Source organism: Hyperolius riggenbachi, chromosome 2 (genome assembly GCF_040937935.1).
Source record: "Hyperolius riggenbachi isolate aHypRig1 chromosome 2, aHypRig1.pri, whole genome shotgun sequence".
In the NCBI taxonomy this organism is placed as follows: domain Eukaryota; kingdom Metazoa; phylum Chordata; class Amphibia; order Anura; family Hyperoliidae; genus Hyperolius; species Hyperolius riggenbachi.
The window spans coordinates 276,022,803-276,050,141 of NC_090647.1; the positions used below are offsets into that span (position 1 = coordinate 276,022,803).

The 27,339-nt window shown below is 42.3% G+C and overlaps 1 protein-coding gene across 13 annotated transcripts in view; it reads left to right on the plus strand.

Moving 5' to 3' along the window:
- Positions 1-27,339, plus strand: part of BCAS3 (BCAS3 microtubule associated cell migration factor) — a 1,423,373-nt gene that overhangs the window by 319,625 nt on the left and 1,076,409 nt on the right. For all 13 annotated transcript variants that reach the window (XR_011026249.1, XR_011026248.1, XM_068268730.1 and 10 more), the window contains exon 13: positions 14,026-14,119. Coding sequence is in view for 11 of the 13 variants with exons in the window: in XM_068268730.1 (XP_068124831.1) it covers positions 14,026-14,119 (94 nt within the window). In the remaining 2 variants the exon portion in view is untranslated. The remainder of the gene's footprint in view (positions 1-14,025; positions 14,120-27,339) is intronic.

Below are 27,339 nucleotides of genomic sequence, written 5' to 3' on the forward strand. Positions count from 1 at the left end.
ATCACTTCTGACAGAGGTACACAATTTACCTCCCGTTTCTGGAAAGCCCTCTGCAAACTGCTAAACATACAGCTCCACTTTTCATCGGCATATCATCCCCAATCGAATGGCCAAACAGAGCGCACAAATCAAACACTGGAACAGTACCTCAGATGCTTTATAACCGTTTCTCAGGATAACTGGTGTCAGCTACTTCCATTAGCAGAATTTGCATATAACAACTCCATACATTCTTCCATTCATCAATCACCCTTCTTTGCTAATTATGGTTTCCACCCATCTTTTCTGCCTAATCTGACAAGCGAAACTTCAGTTCCTGCTGCTGGAGAAATGGTTAGGTTCTGGTCACAGAATAACAAGATCCTTCAAGACACTATGTCACGTGCTCAGGAGGGCTTTAAGAAGAAGGCTGATGTTCACAGAAGAGGTGATGTGGAGCTCAAGGAGGGAGATTTAGTATGGCTTTCCACGGTTAATCTGAAATTGGCTTGTCCATCCCGGAAACTTGGGCCCAAGTTCATTGGTCCTTTTCCTATCAGGAGGAAGGTGGGTCAAGTAGCTTATGAACTTGTATTGCCAGCTACTCTTAAGATTCATCCAGTTTTTCACTTGTCGTTACTTAAGCCTGCTGTTTCTGATCCATTTCCTGGACGCAGTATTGAACCTGCACCACCAATTATGGTCAATGGAGAGGAGGAGTTTGAAGTTGAAGAAATCCTGGATTCTCGAAGAAGAGGCAGGTTCCTTCAGTATCTGGTAAAATGGAAGGGGTATGGCCCTGAAGAAAGTACCTGGAAATCAGTTGGTGATGTGCATGCACCTAGGTTGGTGAAGAGATTTCATCAGAAGTTTCCTGCTAAACCAGGTCCAAGAGGCGGCTGGCACATACGGGTGCTGGCAGTCATCCTGGGGGGTCTCGGCGGGCTTCCTCACGGGGCGGCCTGTCGGTGCTCTCCAGCGCGCGTTGCGTTGCATGACGTAAGCATTGGCGTATCAAGACGCGGATGTGGGCGTTGTGCGCGCGCGCGCGCAAGGGGTGAACTGCTTTATGCATGTCTCTGGTTGTTGTGCGCGCGTGTGTGCGCGCGTGCGCGTGTGTGTGTTTGCGCATGCGCGTGTTTCACGTAGCGCTGCGTGCGCGTGGCGCGCGGCGCAGTGCGTGCGTGACGCGTTGCGCAGTGCGCGCCAAACGGCCTATAAAAGCCTGGAGAGTGCAACACTGCGGTGCTGTAGTATTGCAGCAAGTTTGCACTCCTGTGACGTGACTTTGAGTCTGCCTGTTTACTTGTTCCTGATTACTGATGCTGAACCTGGCTTGTCTGATTACCTGCTCTGGCTTTGACTTCTGCTTCATCCGACTACCTGCTTTGTTGCTGACCCCGGCCTGTCTGAGAATCCGATTTGTTACCGACCCATTGCCTGTCCGAGAACCTGCACTGTTGCCGACCTCTGCCTGTTTACCTGCTTACCTGCTCACTGGAATCCAGTCTGTTCCTGCTACCAACTACAAGCTGAGTCCTTGCACTACCCGACTCAGCCTGCGGGGGCGCTTCAGTTCCAGTGTGGTCCCGCCATCGGTTCTGTTAGCGCTCCTGCCCTTTGTTCACTGGCCGCCTCTGTACCCATTCCAGGGCTACCAGTTAATAAGTCGCAGGGGTTGCTGTCCTCAGCACATCGGTCTCCTCCCATCAAGGTACGTGACAGAAACAGGCAAACGGATAGTCATACAGGCAGAATATAAACCAGGAGATCATATAGTACAAGGTAATCGCTTAGGCAGAGAATCATCACAAGGCAAGCACAGGTCAAAACACGGGTAAGGCAACAAGGAACTAGATACTAGGACTAGATACAAAGGCCGCTAAACTCAGGCTAAGAGGGCTAGGACACAGGGATGCAGGAACACAGACACAGTGAACTAGCACCGATGTATATTTTGTGCTGGCCTTAAATGCTGCTGCTGGAAGGTCAGGTGACACATCTCCTCCCAGCAATAGTCTGTAACACACACAGTTCTGAGAGCAGAGCCTTCTGCTGGTGGGCAGGTAGAAGTTCTTGAAGTGATATCTTCAGAGGAGAACAATGACATCTGCGGGTGGAAAGGAGGCAGTTCCTGCAAGCAGTCCATAAAGTCACCAGTAGATGTGGCTCATGACACTTCTCTAAAACATTAAACACTTAAACTAAAAAAAAAGACTGGTTTAAAGTCACTGGCAGGTTACCTTTCACTGAAGCAATAATAATAGTAATTAAGTTGTAGCCATCCTGCCAACATGTCTATTCAGTACATGTACAAAGTACACTGTGTAATCATATCTGGGATATGTAGTTCTATGAAATCAGCTCTGAAACAGTTAATTGCATAGTTTGCTATTTGCAGTTTTCCATCCTACATTTAGGTGAAGAATTCATCTCACCAATAGGAGAGCAGCTTTTATACTGTGGAGATGTTGTAGCCAATGAGAGAAAGTCTTAGCTCAGAGAACAGAGAATTTGCTAGAAACTAGGGGAGTGAGCCTGAGCTGAGAGATCTGAGGGATTACACAGTGTTCCACACACAGAACTGAACTGTCTGGGGAGAGGAAGGGAAAAAAGCCTGATGGAGATCTACAGAGCTGAGAGGTCTGTGAGGGGGAAAGCCTTTCTCCACAGTGTCCTGTGACTGCATCCTTCTGAAGGAGTGTGACAGACTATACATGATTCTGTTTATTCCGGGCTCATCTGAAGGAACTGTAAACAACCTGTGTTATTGCTACAGTAATTAACTGATAGTGAATCCAGTTTATTGGTATGTCTTATTATCTGCCTGCATTGCAGCCCTGCAGGTTCACAGAACCAGCTTTGAGTAAATGAATCCTGTTGGATTGTGACTTTCATATCGTTAGGCCTCTCAGGGTCTTATGCAATGCATTTTCTAGAGAGGACAAAAATTGTCATATTGGCCAAACAATCTGCTCTGAGGCGCTTAGGCCTAGCAGAAGAGAATCATTCATATACAGCAGGGGTGCCCACACTTTTTCGGCCCGCGAGCTACTGTAAAGTTCGCCGAGGCCAGGAGATCTACCGACGTTTTAAATGCACCCGCAAGTCGTTAGGTATAGGTCCCTTCAGTATAGGCTAGCTAGCTAGGTATATGTGCCCTTAGTATAGGTTAGCTGAGTATGTGTGCCCTTAGTATAGGTTAGCCAGGTGTATGTGCTCTTAGTATAGGTTAGCTGGGTATGTGTGCCCTTAGTATAGGGTCGCCAGGTATATGTGCCCTTAAAATAGGATAGCTGGGTATGTGTGCCCTTAGAATAGGTTAGCCATGTATATGTGCCCTTAGAATAGGTTAGCCAGCTATATGTGCCTTTAGAATAGGTTAGCCAGGTATATGTGCCCTTAGAATAGGTTAGCCAGGTATATGTGCCCTTAGAATAGGTTAGCCAGGTATATGTGCCCTTAGAATAGGTTAGCCAGGTATATGTGGCCTTAGAATAGGTTAGCTAGGTATATGTGCCCTTAGAATAGGTTAGCCAGGTATATGTGCCCTTAGTATAGGATAGCTGGGTATGTGTGCCCTTAGTATAGGTTAGCCAGGTATATGTGTCCTTAGAATAGGATAGCTAGGTATGTGTGCCCTTAGAATAGGTTAGTCAGGTATATGTGCCCTTAGAATAGGATAGCTGGGTATATGTGCCTTTAGAATAGGTTAGCCATGTATATGTGCCCTTAGAATAGGTTAGCCAGGTATATGTGCCTTTAGAATAGGTTAGCCAGGTATATGTGCCCTGAGAATAGGTTAGCCAGGTAAATGTGCCCTTAGAATAGGTTAGCCATGTATATGTGCCCTTAGAATAGGTTAGCCAGGTATATGTGCCCTTAGAATAGGATAGCTGGGTAGATGTGCCCTTAGTATAGGTTAGCCAGGTATATGTGCCCTTAGAACAGGTTAGCCAGGTACTGTATATGTGCCCTTAGAATAGGATAGCTGGGTAGATGTGCCCTTAGTATAGGTTAGCCAGGTATATGTGCCCTTAGAACAGGTTAGCCAGGTACTGTATATGTGCCCTTAGAATAGGTTAGCCAGGTATATGGCCCTTAGTATAGGATAGCCAGGTATATGTGCCCTTAGTATAGGATAGCCAGGTATATGTGCCCTTAGTATAGGATAGCTGGGTATAGGAGCCCGGGTACACGCAACTTACCTCCCTCCAGCTCCAGCGGTGGCCTCCTGGTCTTCACCCCGTCAGCCGCAGCTGCCTGGAGGGCAGATATGCCATTTCGGCGGCTGAGGGAGGCTCCGGCGGGCTGCGTGCGTTGAGGAGGAAGTTTTCCTTCCAGCCACGCCCCCAGCCATGACAATACATCATGGCAGAGCCGCCCCTGGCCTCTCAGCCGTGCCTCTCTCCTCGCAAGATCAGCGGCCAGCAGCAGAATCTGATAGGACGCGGCCACGTTCTAGAGCTGCTGGCCGCAAAATTCAATGGGTCGTGGCCACGAGGCCGCGATCTACCAATCAGGCGGTCGCGATCTACCGGTAGATCGCGATTGACCTATTGGGCAGCCCTGATATACAGTATATCTAATAATCCGGTTTGTGCCATCTTCCTGCTGCTGTTTTCCTGAGTGAAGCTCCTTGTGGATTACAAATACTGTTTTATATATGAGCTCCAACTGCTGGCCTACATTAACATTCGCCAATGCTTAGGGAAATTAACTACCTGCCGACCAGCTAACGCCAATGGGCATGGCCGCGGTGGCAGCCAAAGGACCGCCTAACGCCGATTGGCGTCAAGTCCTGGGGCTCTTTTTTTGCAGGAGATCGCGCGCAGGCTGCGCATGCATCTCCTGCTCAGGTGGCAGAACTCTGCCCCCTCTTCAGTCTCCGAGCGGCGTTTGCCGTCTTCACACATAGTACAGCACCTTGATCAGCAGCAGCGCTGTACTGGGGACAGCCGTGTGACACGGCTGTCCCCCTGGGGGATGAGAGCAAAGACAAGATAAGCTGAAGCCTATGACAGCCGATCGCGTGATTGGCTGGCTGCATGGAGGGGAATAAGAAAAAAAAAATTAACATTTTGTTTAAAAAACAGTCAAATAATTATTTATTAAAAAAAAAACACCTGGGGGGCGATCAGACCCCACCAACAGAGAGCTCTGTTGAAGGGGGGAAAGGGGGGGCGGGATCACTCGTGTGCTGAGTTGTGCGGCCCTGCAGCTTGGCCTCTAAGCTGCAGTGGCCATTTTAGTTAAAATTGGCCTGGTCTTTAGGGGTGTTTACCACTGTGGTTCTCAAGAGGTTAAATGTTTATCTGAGTTTGATTATAACAGACCAATTATAGATTTGTCATTTAATCAATTAAGCCCACAGGGTTGTTTATTTTTTGCATCTGAGCAACTTTCACCTCCCATTCATTTGCCAATAACTTTATCACTACTCATAACAATGAATTGATCTATATCTTGTTTTCTCCGCCACCAATTAGGCTTTCTTTGGTTGATACATTTTGCTAAGAATTAATTTATTCTAAATCCATTTTAACAGGAATACTAAGAAAGAAATAGAAAAAAATCATTATTTCTCAGTTTTTATTATAGATTCAATTAATACATGCTACAGTAATTAAAACCCATGTATTTTATTTCCTATCACAATGTATGACGCCAATATTTCAATTTGCGTCCATCATTATTTACAAGCCCATCATTTAAAAAATGATATTTGACATGCATATTAAAAAATTCCAGACCCTTAGGTAACTATTTGGTTTTTTTTTAACGTCATTTTTTTTTTAATAAAAACTTTATTTGGGTAATTTTTGGTGTGGGAGGTAAACAGCTAATTTTTAATGTAAAAAAAAATGGATTTATTTAATGAAAAATGGATGTGGGTGTAGTTTTACTATTTGGCCACAAGATGGCCACAGTCAAAAAGTCCTGGAAGCGTGCGATCACACTTCCAGGAAGCATTAGGAGGACAGGAAACTTTTTTTAACTCAGAAAAACCGCAGCCTCTGATAAGAGGCGGTCAGTTTTTCTTCGGGGGGGGGGGGGGGGGGGCTTCGATCAATGAATGGGATCTATAATCCAATTCATTGATCGCTGGGCTAACAGCCGGCGGCGGGAGCGCGCGCAGCCTATCTGGATGAGAATGTTCATCCAGATAGGCTTAAGTGGTTAAAGTACACTTAATGATTTACTGTGATTTTTGGGATTTGACATCTCTGGATTTTCTGGTGCTTCTTTGGGCCAAACCCTTTCCAGAGACTTTGGAGGTATCATTCTCTATTGCATTCCTTTTCAAGCAAATGTTGGTATTCCATTATTGCCATAACTGTGAGTTCAGATGCTATGACCTATCATCTGTTAGAACATATTGCTAGAAGGTAAATTGTTAATATTGTCTTTATTACTGTGTCTCTGGATCCAATTACATTTGCTTAGTATTATATTGTTGGTTTATGTGCATCACTGGAGGTTGTGGGTGTCACCAGAGTCGGCCAAGAGCAGGAGCCATCTAACACAGCTGCACCTACGGGTGCACTACAAAGTATTTGAAAAGCAAATAAAGCAGAGAATGGTTTGTGCTTCAGCTTCTCTGCATTGTTTACTATATCAAATACAGCTCAACACAGTTTGATATTTTTTTAGGGCAATGTCCTATGAGTAAAGTGGAAGTTATTAACTTAAAAACAAAACTTAACTCAAAAAACAGTCATACCTTTCCTCCTGTAAGTTTTATGCTGTGTTTAAGGTTTTGGAGCAGAGATTAAATTTGAATTTCATACCATTTCAAAGTTATTTTCCTTTATAGAATGCAGCTCTAACCTAACCCTTAGAAACTGTGTGTTATTGCTTTTAACCTCCCTGGCGGTAAGCCCGAGCTGAGCTCGGGCTATGCCGCACAGGGGGAGATCTCAGCCCCTGGTGGGGCGATTTGTGTCCTGTAAATTGCTGTGCGCGCAGCCAGCACTTTGCTAGCCGCGCGCACAGCTTGATCGCCGCCGCTCTGCGGCGATCGGCCGCACGCAGCGGCTGAAGAGGGCCCCCGCCAGAGCCCTGCGCTGCCCGGATCAATGAGTTCCGGGCAGCGCTATGGGCTGGATCGGGTGTGCCTGACGTCAGGACGTCGGCTGACGTCCATGACGTCATCCCGATCGTCGCCATGGCGACAGGAGAAGCCAAACAGGGGACCGCGTTATATACGCGTTCCCCTGTTTGCTATAGATGCCGGCAACGATCGGACTAGAGGGCCACATGCGCCCTCTATTGGTGTTTCATGTAGCTACCACTCTGGTAGCTTTACATGAAACAAAAAAATTTTTTTAAAAAAAAAGGATTTTTTTAATTAGGAAAAAAAAAATTAACCGCCAAGGAGGCTAATGTTCCTCTTCGAAGCTTGTTATAATCTTCTACAATCACCTGAACATGTATTTCTTTCCAAAAACTAGTTTTTAAATCCGTTGTTTTTAAATGATCTTAACTGCTTCCCGTCCGCCTAACGCAGGATGGCGGCTGGACAGTAGCTCTCTCAGATCTCAGCGCCGCCATATGGCGTCATCTCGTGAGGAGTGAGATTTGACGGGAGTTTGCGCTCGCATGAGCACTAGCTACCCTCAGTAAATGCAGCTGTCTCCAGCAATCAGCCTGCCAGACAGCAATCGGAGCTGGCAGGCTCGTTTTTTCAGGTAATAAAGCTTTATATATTGATATAACGCTGACATCTTATGCAGCAATGTACAGGGTTTGGTCTTGTCACTTAACTGTCCCACGGAGGGTCTCACAATCTAATCCCTACCAAAGGCTTGTGTATACCGTATATACTCAAATGTCCTCGTGTATAAGTCGACCCCAATATTTGACCCTCCTAAGCTGGAATTTTTTAATGACTCAAGCATAAATTTATACAGCAAAATTAATGGTTGCACTTGGGGACCAGGAGGGGTTAATGGCTGCACTGCATAAAGTGTTGTAGACATTAACCCCTCCTGGCCCTCAAGTGCAGCCATAAACTCCTCCAGGACCTTCACATTTGTTTATTTATTTATTTAATTTATTGTATTTATAAAGCGCCAACATATTACGCAGAACTATGTAATATGCTCACATGCAGCTATTAACACCCCCTCCATTGTGGCCAGTAATTTATTCCCATCCATTGGGACCACGGATGTGTAATTATCCCCTCCCCTTCCATAGTGGTCAGTGATGTGTAAATATCCCCTCTCCCCCTCCATTGTAGCCAGTGTCCAGATGAAATATCCCCCTCCATTGTGTCCATTGCTTGAAGTAAAACATCCCCCAACCCCCCTCCTTTGTGTCCAGTTTTTTTAAGTAATACACCCCCCCTCCATGCCCCAAGTCACCAGTGCTGCAAGTAATACATCTTCTCCCTGTAAACTTTACCCCCCCAGCTGCATTGGTCAGCGTGGATACTGTTCCTAGCTCCCCTCCCATGTGTATTCTATTCACCACGATGCTGGAAGCCGCCATTTACAAATCCATGGTGACAGGTGAGGACATGCGACATCTGAGGCTGCTATGGCGCTGGGCAGGCTGGAGCTTGAGTGATCAGCGACAGTAACAAGACCCTGCAAGCCCCCACCCCAAGCTACCTGCGTGCCTTACCATGTGCAATCATACCCACAGTGCTGCTGAAAGGATCACCCACGCTCCAGCCTGCCCAGCGCCATAGCAGCCTGAGATGTCTACACCATGTCACCATGCCCACTGGAATCGTAAGTGTCGGCTTTCTTCCGGGGGCGGGGTGCATACATTACACATGGGAGAGGGGCTGGAAAGATGCTGCCACATTGTGGTTGATGGTGGTGGGTGCGAGGTGGATTAAGTGCATTTATGCCTTCAGCGCTGTGGGAAGGGGAGAGAGAAGTGGCAGCTCCCCTTCCCTCAATCCCAGCTATAGTTCAAGAAATTTAGGACAGACTCGAGTATAAGGCGACCCCCCAACTTTTATACTGTTAGTCAATCCTACCTAAGTTTCTCGACTTACAGTCTAGTATGTACGGTATATATGTGTAGTGTAGTGTATGCATCTTAGTCTAGCGCCAATTAAAGGGGAAGCCAATTAACTTATATGTATGTTGTTGTTTTTTTACAATATTTAGTTTTTTTTAAATTTATATATATAAAAAAAAAATTTGCAGCATGCAATCAAGTACCTCCAAATGAAAGCTCTATTTGTGAGAAGGAAAGGAGGTAAAATTAATTTCGGTGCCTGACTGAAAAAAATGGCCTGGTCACTAGGGGGGTATAAACCTCTGGTCCTCAAGAGAGTAATATTCCCTGCAAACTGTACATTTCATTTTTCAACATTTCAAAGCGCTCCGGCCCCTTTAAGTGATGTATGAATGTACAATATACAGGGCTGTAGATTTGAACACCTGACCTCTCAGTTCTTCTTGAAGAATGAGGGTTAAAGCACTGATGACTGCCCCTTAGGTTGTCTGTGATGCTGACTTACGAAAGTACTCTGTTGGAATACATGTTGCGTGTTCCGTTATGTTTGGTCCAGCCAGATAGTGCGCTGGACAGTGCAACTGATTATTCGCACAATGCTGGTGGAGTGCATGAAATAGCCGGAAATAGCTGAACTGGGCCGGATATTGGAATGCACGACTTTGAATGCACATGGGGATCCATGAGGACCATTGATTGATTTTGGACGGCGCATTTCCCCTTTATGATATGCTTCCACACGGAGGTTAACCTGGCACAGGGAGACTATCTGGACGGGGTAAGTTGCCAGCATTTAGGATATACACCCCGTTACATTAGGTCTTGCAAGCATCGTGAAGTTAGTATGTCGTTCTTGGGCCACTTCTTTTCTTAGTCTACACACATGGCCTGGGACAACTAATTCACTCTTTTGTTTTCCAATTTCCAGGGCCGGATTTAGGATAAGGCCTCCTAGGTCATGGCCTAGGGCACCACAAGAGCAAGGGCACCAAAGCAGCAGGGTGAACTTATGCAGCATTTGCAAGCTTGCAAATGCTACAATGCAGGGAGATCAGGCGAGTGCCTGACCATGGTACTCTGCTGCCAGCAGCCTGTGCAGTGGCCACCTTGCCCTCTGCAAGTTTTCATTGTGGCCAGCGGTTATAGACTTGGGCAGCATTGGAGACAGAGGGGAAGAGGAAGCTTCTGCACTGGAGATGAGCTGAGAATTGCGTGACACTGATGGCTGCTGCAGTGTGAAGGCAAGCTAACTACCTATACTGAAAGGAGGGAAGTGGGAAAAGGAGGGATTAAGGGAGTCATCTGGTTACCTATACTGGAGGGAAAGGGGGAGGAGTCATCTGGCTACCTATACTGGAGGGGAGGTCAACAGGTTACCTTTACTAGAGGGAAGGGGGGAGAGGTCATCTGGCTAAGTATACTAAAGGGGGGGGGGGGGGGCTGGTGACAGCGGCCTTGGGCAGTAGAGAGTACAAATACGGCCCTGCCAATATCACCTAATTGTGGATGACACCCAAATATATCTCTCAGCCCCTGACCTGTCCTCACTACTATCTAAAGTCCCCGACTGTCTACGTGCCATTTCTGCATTCATGTCCTCCCGTTTCCTCAAACTCAACATGAGTAAAACAGAAATTGTGATTTTTCCACCATTGCTATCTATGCCCCCATCAATTGCAACCATAATTTTAGACAACACCCCAATAACCTTGACCTCTAAGGCACGCTGCTTGGGGGTTATACTTGACTCAGAGCTCCTCATTAACTACAGCCTGCTATTTCCAGCTCAAAAATATATTCCGTATCCGTCACTTCCTTACACAAGAGGTTACCAAAATGCTTGTACACGCCTTAATCATCTCACGCCTAGACTACTGCAACACCCTGCTCTGTGGTCTACCAAAGAACAGGCTGGCACCTCTCTAATCCCTTGTAAACTCAGCTGTCCGCCTCATTCACCTCTCCACCCACTCCTTTGACACAGCCCCACTGTGCCGTTCCCTCCACTGGCTGCCTATTACCCAGAGGATCCAGTTCAAACTCCTGACTCTAATATACAAAGCCCTTCACGAGTTCTATTGTCCCTCCTGCAACCTTCGCTCCTCCCAAGAAATTCTCCTGGCCTCTAAGCTGGATGTGCTCATGCTCACATCCAGGACTTCACACAAGCATCATCCCTCATCTGAAACTCTCTTCCACAGCCTGTACGTCATGTTTCAGACCTGGACATCTTCAAACAAACTCTTAAAACATATCTGTTCAGACAAGCTTATAACATTTTATAGCCCCTATTTACATATCTGTTCACAATGTAAATCCAGTCAAAGGCTCACTGCCTCATCCATCCAAACCATTTTTTGGTTGTACCTATGTTCCCCTTGTCATCTTATTGTGCTTTATAAAGCGCTGCAGAATATGCTGGCGCTATAAATAAATAATAATATGATGTGGGACTGGCCAATGGAGTCTGTGATAGCTGGTATGTAGGTTATAAAAATCAGTTTGAGGGTGAGTTGGGACAGGTGATGGTGTTGAGAAAGCCTTAGCTGGGTGAAACTCCGACCTTGCCTGTCACTTCTCCTTGTTATGCCAGTGTCTGTGTCAGTTAAGTGAACTACTTTTAAAAGCTTGCTGTATTTTAATCACATTGATCAATAAAGAGGAGATTTGTATCTTAGATATGAAGCCCTAGGCGACTTCTTCCTATACCAATAATACAGTATATCTTTGCTTTTGAGCCGCTGATGCTCCATCCAGTATTAACAGTGATCTAAGACTACATGATTTGCAAGTTGCTTTGCTACATTGAGGTTGTGTGGAACAGGCTTTTCAACTCTCTTTAAACATTACTATTGTTGACAACATCTGTTACAATGGAATTGGCATTACTGTGCAGTTTAATACGTTCATTAATTTTGTACAACCATGCGTACTCAGTGTGGATCCACATAAAGTGCTTGGATGCCTAGAGGTATAAATTCCCTTAGTTGCTGCTCATTAATTTCCCTTAATGGTGAATCTATGAATGAAATAGTCCAGGCCTTCACTTGATAACATCACCAATCAAGAACAAAGGTGAGGCCACAGTGGAAGATGTAGACCCTGCTGCTGCCCCCACAGACCGCACTGTGATAAAAAGACAGGTTTTATTATTTTAAGCACAGTGTGCTGAGTGCTCTGTATTTATAGACTCCCTTTAAGCCTTAATGTTTATAAGTGGTATATGCCATTAAAAGCATATTGTTCTGACATCCCAGGGCAGCTATTTGTTTTCCCCTCACCCTGGCCAGTCCAAATCCTCCCATTCCAGGATGTTAACTCTGACCTCATCTCTCGTTCTGGATATCCAGCACAGTTTCTAACAATATCTCTTTCCTCTAGATCCCAATTAGAAATGACTGAACTGCCTGTCAAAGGTCATTAGGTCAAAATATTTTCCACTAAGCACAATGTGCTACTGCTGGACAGAGAGTCATCTTCCGCACTTATGTGTCTAATTGCTCTCAGATACAACACTAGTTTGCTCTCATAAAACCAGGACTGTGGTGTCTTTTAGCTGTTTAAGAGCCTATGGGGCAGAAGTCTATGATGCTTGTTATTTACTCTTTTATACAGTGCAAACAGTTTTTATACTATACAGAACACCTCAAGCAATTTACATCCATATTTAAATCTAATTTGACGCACACTGTCATAGTTCAAAACATTTTTTTTGCTTCTTATTTAATATACTGATTCCATTCCTGTTTTTTTTTCCATAGGGATGAGCATATGTAAGCAGCACACTTTTTTATGCAATTGTATTCATTGTTTAAAGCCTCTTAAAGCAGCCATACTATCCCAGGAAAACCACATATACAAGTAGATAACTACTTGTTGTACTTACATAACAGATGTATTGTACAGTCCATGTTTTGATCTCAGTGAATTGTATATAGTAAATAAAGAGAATTCTGTTCCTGGCATTTCCCTTTGACTGAAGCCAATCCTGATGTATTTTCCACCCTTACTCTTTTATTCTCTTTGCTTTGGAAACACATGCGAGCACAACATAGATCAGATTTCAGCAGCTCACTAAACTGCCCTCAGCCAATCAGTGAGGAGCAGGAATGTGGGAGGGGTGATGACAAATTTCCTTTTTCTGAGATACTGAGATAAGATTTATTACAGCAGAAGCATTTCTGAATAGATTGGAGTGCTTGCAATGCAGGGTAAGGTTGCAGGCTGCATATTAATCACAGAGTAATGGGTAAATGGAATTTGATTTTGTGGCTGACAATCCCTCTTTAAGATCTGTAATGCATGAATGTTTTGATTTGTGATAATGTAACTTTTTTTTCAAGCTGTAAACATCTTCCTTTGGCCATCTTCCTTGTTCTATTGGGGCAAAAGTTGTATTCCTGCTTCGTGCTGTGTAATCTGATATCACACAACAACCATTAAATATGGTGATTTCAATAGTATAATTGCCAAATATTAGCAGTGCTTGGTAGATCTGTGGGGCTGACAGGTTTGAATTACTTATATTTACAGTAGGGCTCTTTGTTAAGATGTATTGAGGTTTTGTAGCTTCATACTAATAATTTGAGTGCTAGGTGATGCAGATAGATTAGTTATCCCTAAACTAAGACACACACACACACACACTCTCACACACACACACACACACACACACACACACACACACACACACACACACACACACACACACACACACACACACACACACACACACACACACACACACACCATAAGCAGTCCAGTTGTTTGCCAGTCTGTCACCTCTAATGTTAAATACTAGGAGGAGTCTGTCTCACTTCAACATTGCCAGAAGACAATGCACATTTTTTGCCTTCTCTTACAAATTAATGGAATCTTCATTTCATCAAGACGTATGAGAAGGAACACCTAATAAAATAAATAAAAAAAACACTATGAATTCTCTATGAAGACGATGTTTCTGAAACCTGGTGCTGATTTTGGAATTGGTTGATAACAGGGAATTATTAAAAAAAAATACAAGTGTCTAGGACAGTCATTGATATAATGTGTTTGTCATTGTTCCAGGTTGTTGTCAGTGATGATTCTGATGGTGAAGGCATTGTGGCCCATTTTCCTGCACATGAAAAGCCTATTTGCTGCATGGCATTTAATCCCAGTGGTAAGACTTTATAAATCTACTTTAAGATGTTATTAATATTATTTTTTGTATTATTTATATAGTGACGACATGTTCCGCAGCACTGTACAGAGTAAATATTGTCTTGTCTCTTACTGTCCCTCATTGAAGCTCTGTATGTTTTTGAGATGTGGGAGGAAACCTGTGTGCATGGAGGAAACCCACACAGACGCGAGGGGAGCATACAAACTTCTTGCAGATGTTGCCCTGACTGGGATTTGAACCAGAGACCCAACGTTGCAAGGCTAAAGTGCTATCCACTATGCCACCATGCTGCCAGCAAGTTGTTATGGCCCATATTCCATTACAATGGCCTCAGTTCACTAAAATCATGCTGGAGATAATAAGGCAAGAGAAAACTTACCTCCACTAGTAAGAGAGTTATCTTATCTCTTCATTCCTTACGTTACCTCTTCTGTAGTTAATTTACCTCCTCTGTAGTTATTTTCACACGCAGTTAATGAACAGCCTGTCTATAACTGGAGTTATTTTAAGGATTGAAGAGTTAACTTAAAGACAGAAGAGTTAACTTTAGGTTTGCCTGAGGTAAAATTTTTCCTGAATACTACATGCCTTATCACCATGGTAACAACTCTAGAAGAGTTATTAAAGACAGGAGATACGTTTAGTGAATTGAGGCCTATGTGTTATTTTCACACCTTGTCAGTTAAATGACTTTTAAACCACCAGCAAGCAAGAAAATAGTCCAAATACTGTTTTACCTTCATATTGGTGCTTTTTCAGTTGAATTGAATTACAATTCAATTTCAAAAGTGCTGAAAATTATTTTAAGCAGAAGATGAACAATGATCTTCTAGGAGAAAATATTGGTGCCATACATTGTACTAGGGAAATATTTTAAACGTTTTAATAACCAGGACAAATGGGCAAAAAAAATGTGTGGGTTTTAATTATGATAGCATGTATTATTTTAAAAAATATAATAGCCAAAAACTAAGAAATAATATTTTTTTTCAATTTTTTTCTTATTTGTTCCCTTAAAATGCATTTAGAATAAAATAATTCTTAGCAAAATGTACCATTCAAAGAAAGCCTAATTGGTGGCGAAAAAAACCAAGATATAGATCGCTTCATTATTATAAGCAGTAATAAAGTTATAGGCGAATGAATAAAAGGAGTATTGAAAAGTGAAAATTGCTCTGGTACAGAATAGGAAAAAACTCTCAGTAGTGAAGTGGGTAAGATGATTGAGAATTAAGCTAATTGCTATGATACAGAATTATGCTAGTTATTATGCAAAATCAAAAATGTAAATTGACTAATCAAATCTTGCAGGGGATTTGCAGTAACATTTAGGCCCCGTTCACACTGCACGCGTTTCCAGCCGCGTTTTGGAAACGCGTGCAGGTGGCCGACACGCACAACATCAGACAGTGCATAGAGTGCACTGTCTGATGTTCACACTGCATGCGTTCCGGACCTGTGCGGTCCGGGAACGCATGCTGCACGCATTTTTTGCCAAAACGCGTGGCTGTCCCATTCACTTTTCAAAAATCTACTAACCCTTCGCACTCTCTCATGCAAATGTTCAAACAAATGCATTCACAGATTCACTCATACACGCACAACTGTTATCCCTACAGCTAAGTTAAAAGCCAGGGTTTTAGTTCACAAAAGAATGCATTCTTATGCTTAGTCACCTATACTGCGCAGAAGTACCCAGGTAAACATAGGTGTCCTAACTCTGGCCCTGTAACATGCATAGTGCAGACATGCAAACACATTCATTGCATCAAACTTATCAATGGATTAGGAGCACACATCCTGACGTCCTCTCCTGGGACAGATGGTGCATCTTACCAATCGCACAAGGGAGCGAACGTTATGTATCCATGTGCACCATACACATACACCAGCATAAGCTGTGTGCATGCTGACAAACACATACAGGGGAAGGAGGGAGTGCACTGAATTTGACCCTAGCCACAGGGGTCAGCAACAGTACTTTTCAGTGATGGGATCAGCCACGCAACGCATACAAACGCGGATGGCGTGCGTTCGTACGCGTTGCGTTCCGCATGCGTGCCCATCCGCGTTTGTAATGTGAACGCGGCCTTACATAATTTAGGATCTACTTGGAATTATTTGTATACCGTATATCATACTTGCATAACCAGATCCTATACATATCATCAAGATCGGTCAACTTGTTTGTTTACCGCTGCTTTCCGTTGTGGAAAACAGGCCCTTTTTTTGTACAAGTGGGAACAGAGCATAGATCTTATTCAGTTACTGCAAGTGTGACCAAGCCACATTAAACAGAAAAATATAACAAGCTTTTTCAAATCATTTTCAAAATTTGAACTTGCTGTACCACTGTACCATGTTAGCCATCAGGTAAGGTACATGTTTCGGTATAAAAAATGATACTATTTATTGTTATCAGAAGTTGGAAAAGCAAGCTTTGGAAACTGTAAAATTGCAGTTGTGTGTCTTAGCCTTTGCATCAAAGACTGCTACCTACAGCATGGCACATAGATACCTGGCAATTAAAGGTAATATGAAGGTAGACCATTAAAGAAAACCTGTAATGAGAATAAGTTCCCTGTAATGAGAAAAATTGTCCTTCCCGACTCCAGTGCAGGAGCAGTATCAGCTCTCCGCTCGAAGATAGGCGGAAATAGCCAATCGCTGTCGGGCTGCTCTACTGCGCAGGCGCAAGTCTCCTGCGCCTGTGTAGTAGAGCGGACTCGACAGAGATCAGCTATTTCCGCCTATCTCTGTGCTGAGTACCTCAACAGTGCCCCTGCTGGAGCCAGGAAAGGTAAATATATTAGCCTTGTCAGGCTTGTCGAGCTCGGATTGCGGGACACTTCAGGGGAGCCAGCGCTGGATTGCCTGCAGCTACAGTGGAGGGGAAAGCCTCATTGGGACCCTGAGGCTTCCCCCTACCGAAGTGAGTACCCCCCAGTGAGTACCCCCCCAGGGGGCTTTTTTTGTTACAGGTTCTCTTTAAGTCTTGGAGCTGACATTACTACTATTCCAAGTGTACAATTTTGCCCACAAGTTGGCTGTTGTGTTTGCTGCCATAAATTATGCGCCTTAAACTGCGGCAGCCGCCACACTATCGACATGGTCTCGTAGTAACGCATCTCACTTAGTTGCTTTCAAATAAAAAAAAAAAGATTTTGGGTTTGTAACTTTTGCAAATAAGCACACAAAATACGTCCAAGTAAAATATTAAAAGTCCATTGGTGTACAATAGTAGCAACTATGTTGGTCTTATATCATGTTTATCCAAACTCGTAAATGTAACCTTGTTTCCTGGAAATAACTTAATATCAAGCAAGTTGTTTGCTGAAAATCTGCAGACATTTTGTTTTGGCAGCCATCTAGTAATGCACAGACTACCACACACAGACTTGAGTAGCTGTAAATATGGTGTATGTATTTCTATACTATCAGTGTCATGCCTCTCTCTAATGTCAGCATAAACTTTGAAACGTTTGGTTTGTTTAACACTCACAACAAGTTCTTAGTGTTGCCATAGTTATGGGATGCTTCATTGATAAAGCTGTTTAGGTGATCCTTTTCCCACTCGTTTTACAGTCATGGGTCACTTGTACCTAGACACTTTGTAAGCTCAGAAAACCATGGGGAGGAATTCACTTACTTATCAGATACAAAAGTTTAGTAAGTAAGTGAGCTTCCTCCCGTTAATTGACCATGTCTGAGAGAAAGCCTCATGCTCATTTATCACTGGATATGGTACTGAGCAGTCTGCATGATTAACGGTCTTGTGGTCACTTAGCAGACTGTATAGTTTACAGTTATCTACCGTTCTTAATGAATAAGCAGCCATATTAATTAGAGAAAACCATACATTAGAGTGCTACAGTAAAATTGCACATTTTAAAAAACCTCAAGCTTGTGAAACATGTTTTTCTTTTTTATGGATTTCTTCAGTACGAGCTAATAGAGTTTTTTCCAGACAGTCCTCATATATAGTCTCTGCACTAGCATAAATGTTATACTGTACAGCCTGCCAAAGTATGCTGGATCTTGACTGTTCATGATTACATACATTAACTGGAGTAGCACATTTGTTGATTATTCTACAGCTAGTTTAGTATATTCTTAATGTAATTTATTGTCTTAGCCCTAGAACATGATACCTTATTGAAATAAATAAAACAACTGGTTGTGTACAATGATAAAAAAACAAAACATTAAGATTGCATTATTGTAAAAAATTGTTCATAGCTTCATTGTTATTTGAATCAAATATTCAGTGTGATATACTACGGTACATTTCTAGAAAGAGTGGAGCAAGTTTGTAAGCACTGCAGGGGAAGTGAAGGCCCACTGGTGTTCAGTCGCAAAACATTCTAGAAGGAATTTGTTTATATTAAATACACGGTGCTGACATTGGTTGCAGAGTTGATTTTCTTTAATCTCTTTGGATATGGCTAACTTATGTATTAAAATATTAATAATACTCCAGGCTTCTCTGTCAAAATAGCATTGTTGCTAAATTTACAAGAAAGGAGAAAAAGATACCTATATAACAGCACCAGACTGACCAATTATTTAGCAAAAAATATGACCATCTTTATTTGCACAAAATTAATCCACAAAATTATAAAACCAATTAAAACATCGCCAGAAGGTGAAAAGACGGTTCCAATTATAATAACAGGGTAATACAAGTATTACCGTACATATCTCAAAAAGGCCAAAGAGCAAGTTCCTCCAAAAATACATATGAAAACACTGTGAACCAGGTATCAAAAAGCATATAATTTGCTTATGCTTTGACGGTCGCATTCTTCATTTGAGTCTGCTATTGGGACTTTTGGCTGAGCTTTCCATGTGCTATAGCTGGATATACAATTGATTGGGAGTCTGCGAGTGGGACTTTCTTACCATAGTGGATCGCTACATGGTGGCTGTGCATACGAAATTCAGCTGGACTGTGCATCATATGTTATGAGAAAGTGTCAGTAGATAATAATCTTGGCATATGACCAATACCATGATGTGGGATCACCTGCAATCTTTTAAAGTTTTAATGTTGTGGGTTGCCTTCTGGTGGGCATGACACTCCAAATGTTTGTATTTACATATGTTTTGAACACCAATAAATGAGCTTTTTACACTGCTTTACAGTCTTCTACGAAGGATTAATGTAGTTAAAGATCACAAATTATATGCACAAACTCCCCCCTTTTTTTCAAATTAAAAACCATATAACAATGTATACTAACAATAATTACATTGCAGAACCTCATTAAATTACAGCAAGAATGGGAAAGCTCCCATAAAGGTATGGGCAGTGACAGCAAGCCAAAAAAAGGACGCTATGTAGCAAAAAAAGAGTGGTGTGAACCAAGCCAAATAAATTGCAAGATGGCCAGGTGATATGCCAATGACATTATGTGTGAATCACGTTGAGTGACAGCACAATAATATAATAAGTGACTAAACAAAAACTTATTAGGTGGGGTTCATCTATATCAAAGACTACTGGTGTGAACCAGAGCACGTAAAATAGTTTAGGCTGTGATAAAAAAAAAAAGAGTGATGTTAAAAAACAGCTAACAAGTGTAATGAAGCCTAGGAATAATAAGTAAGTAGGGAGGAATGTTGGTACCAAGAGTGAAATGGCAAAGTGCAATGAATGGTACAAGAATGAGCCGGAGGACTTACATGAACGGAGGAACTCAGATGGCTGGAGGGAAGACCGGCAAAGCAGTCTTGAGCGGGACGTGCCCACGTGATGCATTATTGAAAAAACGGGATAACTGTTCATTTTTCTTGATCGATTGTTTTCAATTCAATTGTTTTGGTAAAAGAAATGGGAAAATCTAACATTTTTATTATACCGTTTATGGGCACCATAAGAATAACCACCAAGTGACAGCTCCACCCCCCCAAAAAAGTAATTTACAATTAATTTTACGATGGGAACAAATATACATCTTTTAGACAGGTGTACATGTTTAAATTTTACAATTATTCTTAAAGCCCCCCTATTCCACTCATATGTCCCACATAGCGGGACATCGCTAATTTCCCGTTACACTTGTATGTCCCGCAGAGCGGGACATAAATATAGTGGCGGGTTGCAGGCACATCGGCCCCCCAACAATGCCCGATCTCTCTCCCCTAGTGTGCCCCAGCATGTAGACTACATGCCCACACATCGTTAGTACCCCCCTGGCTGAAACCGGAAGTGCGCGATCAGCGCTACCAGGAAGTGACCAATGCATTGCATTTTCCTTGCTGATTCCTTCTTGCAGATTCCTTTCTGCAGATTCCATGCAGATTCCATTGCAGATTTCTTGCAGATTCCTTGCAAAGTTGCATACGGATCAATGGCATCCTATGCAATGGACGTGGAGGAGCATCTAAAAAGTAGCCAGCATTTCATTGCTCTAATTCCCAATCGAAATACCAAATATTGCATTGTGTGTAGTGACATGAAGACATCGGGTGGCGGGCATAAAACCACCTATTATTGCGAAACTTGCTCACGCAAGCCAGGATTACACCCAGTAAATTGCTGTAAAATTTACCATACCTTGGCTTTCTTCTTTGCTACCAGGCAATAGAAGATGCCAAACTGTCCAAATAAGGTATTAAATTAAACGTTTTAATGTGTTCTTTAAAATAAGATATACCATGTTACTATGTTATGTTCCATGTTAAAATGGGAGAGAGTAAGAGGGAGAGTGCATTTCTGCAAAACAAACTCAGAGCAGAAACGACTCCCTTTAGGAAAAAACTCTTAGTGGAAAGGGTTAACGCCACTCTAATAGCTAACCTTCATACCCTAAAACTAAAGCTAACTGTCTCTCACCTTCTCCCCTTGCCCTAACACTTTTTATCTCTCCCTAATGCCTGGTACACACTGTGCTATTTCTCGCCAGATCCACTGGTTGAATAGACCACTTCCAACATGTCAGTTTTGCTCCCACTGGAGAACGGAATCGGTTTTGTGCACTAGTGTTCGGAAAATCGATTCCATTCTCGATTGGGAGCAGATCGGTGTTGTCATAAATTGTCGATTTGACCTTTCAGTCTGACAGGAAATTGCATCTTGTGTACCAGGCATAATTGTGCCCACTAATGATGCAGTCTCGATTGTACAATTGTGTACCTAAAGTATCCATTCAAATTATATTCACTCTGTTTACGCTTTGACTACACAGATTTGATTATATTTTACAATCAAGATTGCATCATTAGTGGGCACCTTTACTTCTATAGTTACCTTTCGTCATCGCCTGATCCTCCCGCATCCAAACTCAATGCTTCGTCTATGATCGATACTTATATCTGTTAAATAATCTCCCAAGCAGTTTGCGTTATTTTGATAGCTAATTATAACTGGTATGAATTACTGTTTGGTGCATTTACTCCTTGCACTTTACAATGCTTATGGAATAAACATGCATGCTATCTGTTTTACTATTTGATTTTAGTACTTTGTTTAAAGCCAAACAATTCTGTTTAATGTATAAATTTACATCAAATGTAGCTGCCAAATAAATGTAGAAGGCAACAAAGTAATCGTAAGTGCAATTTCCCTAAGCCTTCTGATAAAAACAATAGTTTTCATGGGTTTCCAGCTATTGTCTTTTGTGGTGCTATTAGAACTTAATCTCCAGGGGGCAGCATTAGTTAAATAGTTTGATGTATTCAGTTTGCATGCAACTGTTGTCAAACATTTTGTTTTCTTAAATTGATAGATTATTTGCTTTTCTTGTCTACACAGAGTAGTACATTCTCTAAATGGCCTAGTGTGAATTACCATTCAGTGTTGCTTAAAATAAAACAAAATGATAGCTTTCAGTACTGGAAAGACTTTGCATTGAAATCTCTGTCCGTGCATATTTACAAATCAGTATGCCATTTTCCAGTGACCCAGCAATGCCCTGGCGTCATGGAAGGCAGACACCCAGCACTGATTGCCTTGTGTGCTTTATTAACATCTAGAATGTAGCTCTGAGATCTGATGCATCTACCGAAGTGTCAGTTAAGGAAACCTCTTTTATACCCAGCACTAGTATTCCTGATACTTCAGTTTCAGTTTAAAGGAGTTTTCTTTGTCATCTTAGTTTAGTAAATGTTATTTTTTGCTGTATATGTTGGTCAGCTGTCGACAATAGTTTCTAATTCTCCCATTTCAAAACTGTTTGCTCTGTTATTCACAGGGACTTGCTCTTTCTCATCCACAGTAAAGTAAAAGCAGATTACTGAAGCAACACATAACATGTTTAATTATCTTGCTATGTTTAAGATAAACATTCTGCTTTTTCATAGCTGCAAGGGGTTTAACTTTGTATTTCATAGACCTTTTCAGGCTTATTACTTTGTAAGCAAACATCTTGCCTGTTCTTTGCTAATCAGATGTGCAATTAGAAAACAAAAAGACTTGGTTTCAAGCCATAGTTTATTATCCCAGAGGAATATGCCATTGCTCACACCAGTGGTGTAACTATGGAAAAGCAGGGGAGACCGATGAGAAGGAGAGGCCAAGACTTCTTCCTTCCTCCTCCTCCGCCAGGTCCTACCTCCCATGCTCCCCTGCTTGTGTCCGTTCATCCAGACCCACAAATCAGCACTGCAGCTACTAGGTGTCCTCTGCCAGCCTATGCCCTCCTCTCCACCAGGGGTGTAGCGGGGGTGGTGGTGTCTGGATGTAGGAAGGGGGCCTCCTAAAAATGTTTGTAGGAGAGCTCAATGATACATAGTTACAGCTCTGACTCACACAATATATGATTTATCTGTTCCAGAGAAATTCTTTTTGGAATTGTCAATCACATGACCCAGAAATCTGTGTAGTCCTGCCACATGTATTTGCATGTACAGCTACCAAGTGTGCAGTCATTTGACAGTTACTGGGCAGGTGATTTGTGCAGGAATGGCAGAAAGTGCCAAATAGATTCAAACAAAGTTTATTCTTAAAAGGAACTGATGCATAAAACATGTTTCATGGGATACAATCTATGTGGCGTTGGCTGTTTGCATACGAGCATGCTCACTACCCGATCTGATCAAGGTGACATACAAGCCAGGGGCTCACTTTGTCCTGCAAACCTTGCACAAAGGATCCCAGCATAGAGCTAGTATACATACATCCATACCTGGTCTCTAGCTGTAAGTGGGATGAATGCACATATGACTGCTTGCAACAAACAGCCCTCCATATCAGACGAGACCTGCCCTTTTGGCCATGGCCACTTGATATTCACATTGTGAGCACTCCCTTTTGTCTTCCCACCTTATCCCTCAGAGCAGTCATTGATGTGAGGATATTCACCAGATGGACTTTTTTTTTTACCAATATTTGACTGTAGCCTAATCTCCCCTCATTCTCACTTGAACCATCCCTCTTTCAATGCCTAGCCCTAACTAACCCCCTCTTATCAGGTGCCTCTGGTGTCCCAAATTCCACTTTTAGCTGCTAATCATGGGCACCTACAGTGGAGCCCAAACTTGTGTTATCTGTACCAAGTAATTAGGCAGAAGAATCTATAATGTGAACAACCTAGTGTATGCCATTGCAAAATAATCAATATGGAATTTCCCATCCTAGAGAAATCACAAAACGCGGTAGTTTCTTGTTTTTTTTCCCTCTTAGAATTGATCTTGGCAAGCAAGTTTAAAGTTTTCCTCATAAAATATACTGTAGGTTACATTTAAACCATACATGAAAAACTTGTGCAAATCATTTGCTATTACCAAATAAGTAAATTGTTAAACAACTTTGCTCTTATGCAATAATTTATATGCAAAATGTGCATAACACTCTGTGCTTATGGGCTTACTGCAAGTGAATCTTGAGAAAATATCAAGACAGTAAAAACATGACATAAATCAGTCAGTCAGGCTAAAAGACCCTTAGCATAGAATGTTGGAGAAGGAAAAAGAACTAACACAGTTTCATCCCAGGGAGCAAAGGCAAAAAACTGTTTTTGAACATTGTTGTAGATATATATATATATATATATATATATATATATATATATATATATATATATATGGTATGATCACTAATTAACTATAACAATTTAGTTAAAAATAGGGCAAGAAAATCTCTCTTCGCATAAAGGAGAATTTATGGAGGAAAATTTTCAAATGACATTTATGTGCTGAGTGGTGTGATGAGTTATAAACCGCAGGACTCCATTGAAGGGTGGTAACACCCAAAAGCTGCTGAGTTTTTAAAGCTTGCAGGATATCACTGTTTCATGTATAGTGATCCTGTGAGGTTATCATAGCTTTCTGAGGGCTGATCCTTACACAATGTAACAAAGTCACAAACTTATTTTTCTTTTTATTTAAAGCGTTCTCAGAAAATACAGTTCTGGTGTTAGCCATATTGAGCATGAAGGCATTACTCTTTAGATTGTAGACTTTTTGTTTAATTTATTAGTTTGATTTTTACTTTTTCTTCTACGTGTTGAAGGGAAAATATATTAAGTCACTATTGCAAAAACAACAAAAGAAAACTAACTTACTAAATTGTGTATAGTAGTGCATATTGGAGTCAAAGAACATTCAAATTAAACCAGTGCACATCTGTATAGAGCTATTTAAAACTACCTGCTGTACAGATGCTTTAAAGACAGTTGTATGAAAGAGCTACCCATCCATCAGCGGAGCCTGGGATATGGGTGCTGGAAGTGCGGAGTTTGGGACCTGGAGTTTTTATCCATCTTGCCATTGCCTAGGTCCCTTGTCTGTGCAGGTACAGGCTGTGTGGAGTCCACCACTGCTACCCAGGAGGTTGGGGCTCCGTGCTAATCGGGACACTTTTGGCTTCGCAGGATGCCGGCTCCATCCATCTATCCATCAGCTGCTGCTGCTCCACCAAAGCAGGGACACCTTTAGTTCAGCCCCTCCATGATGCCAGCCACTAATCCGGAAGTAAAATCTGCCACTGCTGGACGCTTCTGTGACAACCAGATTATCTTGACCAGCCCTGTTGAATTATTATTATTTTTATTATTATTGATTTATAAAGCGCCAACATATTCCGTGGCGCTGAATGCTAAAAAGAGTCGGTAACTACCACAGAAATTAATACTCCTGCACCTTTTGAACTGGAACACCAGGGTCTGTACTGCCAGATGCCAGCAATCAGGATCCTCAGCAGCGTCAACCATCAGTCATCTCTTTCATGAAGAACCGGGCCATCACTGCTGAACTTTCGCCTCCCTCTGCCCCCCTCCCCGCTTCAATGTCTCCTTAGGCATAACAGAAGATTGCCTAGTGCAACTGGTGGCGCCATAGTATGGCAGCCTCAGTTCTTGTCTTTCGGACATTTCCCCCCCTTACTCTCACCATCCAACCCACCTCCTTCCAAAACCTGTATGAGCCAAAACCAATTCCGGGTACAACTTAGTACTTCTTTGTACTTTGTACTCTTGGTTTTTTTTGTACTTTGTACGCCTTGCTTATGGTACAACTTTGTACTGCTCAGAGAGGGAAAAAGCTATATCCCTCTCAGCCTCTCTGATATTACTCTAATCAGAGAGGAATCTATTCCTTCCACACACTGACTATCTATATATATTCATTCTCTCTCTCTCTCTCTCTCTCTCTCTCTCTCTCTCTCTCTCTCTCTCTCTCTCTCTCTCTCTCTCTCTCTCTCTCTCTCTCTCTCTCTCTCTCTCTCTCTCTCTCTCTCTCTCTCTCTCTGTGTATATATATGATTGCAACATAAAATCTACTGCAAAATTTATTGTACCACACAATGTGGTTGTGGTAAAGCTTGATACAGTAAAACGTTAGGGGCTGTTGATCTGCTGCGTCCACCACCGATTAATCAATTTTCTGTATGGTTTGAACCATAATTTTGATTGATTTCAGTTGAAAAATTGGTTGAAATTACAATCAGAGCTGCATTTTGGGGCATACATTTCTAGCAGAGTCTATTCAAGTGATCCCATTTGAGCTCATATCTTTCTTTGCTTAACAATGGTATGTGGCATGTTTCTATGTGCATGTGTTTTTTAAACCAGTGGTAGACCAAGACAGAGGCCTACGTGGAGCAAATAGACAAGTTGTGTCTGTGTGAACACCAAGAAAAGTAAGGTTAGCACTGGAATACCATTGCCTGCAATTATAAAAATGTATGTGATACCAGGAAGTTTGTTTCTACACTGTAGTGCTTGCAGGTAGTACTTGGCTTGCAAGCCACGAAGTCAATACCCGGAAGCAGCTGGAGAAGTGGTAACCAGAGACAGCCCTCACATCTCCTGCTCCAGTAAGAAGCTAGTTGGATCAGGATTGAGTTGGCACACATAGCAGTGATGGCTTGGCAATGGAGGTGAGTAGCCAACAGCAGCAAGAGACTATCAAATGTGTAAGATTCTCTCATTTAAAGCAGTAGTGCATCCAGCCTGAAGCAAACTTTGTGGCCTGCCCATGGCTGAATGTTCAGGAGGAGGTAGAAGATGTGGCAGTCGAATCCCTTAACTCTCACTTAACTGCCCGGCCCCAGGCAGTATCCGTTGTCACTTTATCTATGTGCTGACGCAAATAATATTAAAATCCATGCAAATAGTTTGCTCCTGAGAAGCTAAAGGTAGAAGACTAACGTGCCAAGCATTTAGCTATCATGTTGCCATCATGTGTGGCCTTCTTTTTGGATTCCATCACTTACAGTTTGCATATCATAGTATAACATTCATTCTCCCTTTGTTATTCTTCACCTAGGGTCAAGGCACATCTGAGGATTTATATATTTAATTTTCATAATAGCTTTCCAGGTGATCCTGTGCCTTGAGGATGTTAGGTAGCCATTTTTCCAGATTTGTTAGAACAATAATAAAAATATATATCTGTGTAAAACAGTAATAATATATGTGAACCGTCTGTGTTTCTTTGCAGAAAATGCAAGGTGGAAATACATATCATAAGTATCACTTGTCTGCAGGCTTTTAACACTGGTGGTATGGTAACTTCAAAGTTTCTGCAGTGCTATTTTAGATCAGTGCATAGCATTGTTAAAGTCCACAATGATAGCTGATTCAGAAAGCTCACTCCGCAGGTCAGACATAAAAACGCAGACATTGTGAGTGCCGGCAGAGGACCACCTTGTAAATGTCAAGAGATCAGGAGGACTCCTTCAGGCAGACCTTTATATAGTATTCTTAGGTTACAGCCTTGTAATATAGCTCTCTGCTGTTTTTATGGACTTCCCTAAGCCTGTAAATTAGTGCATT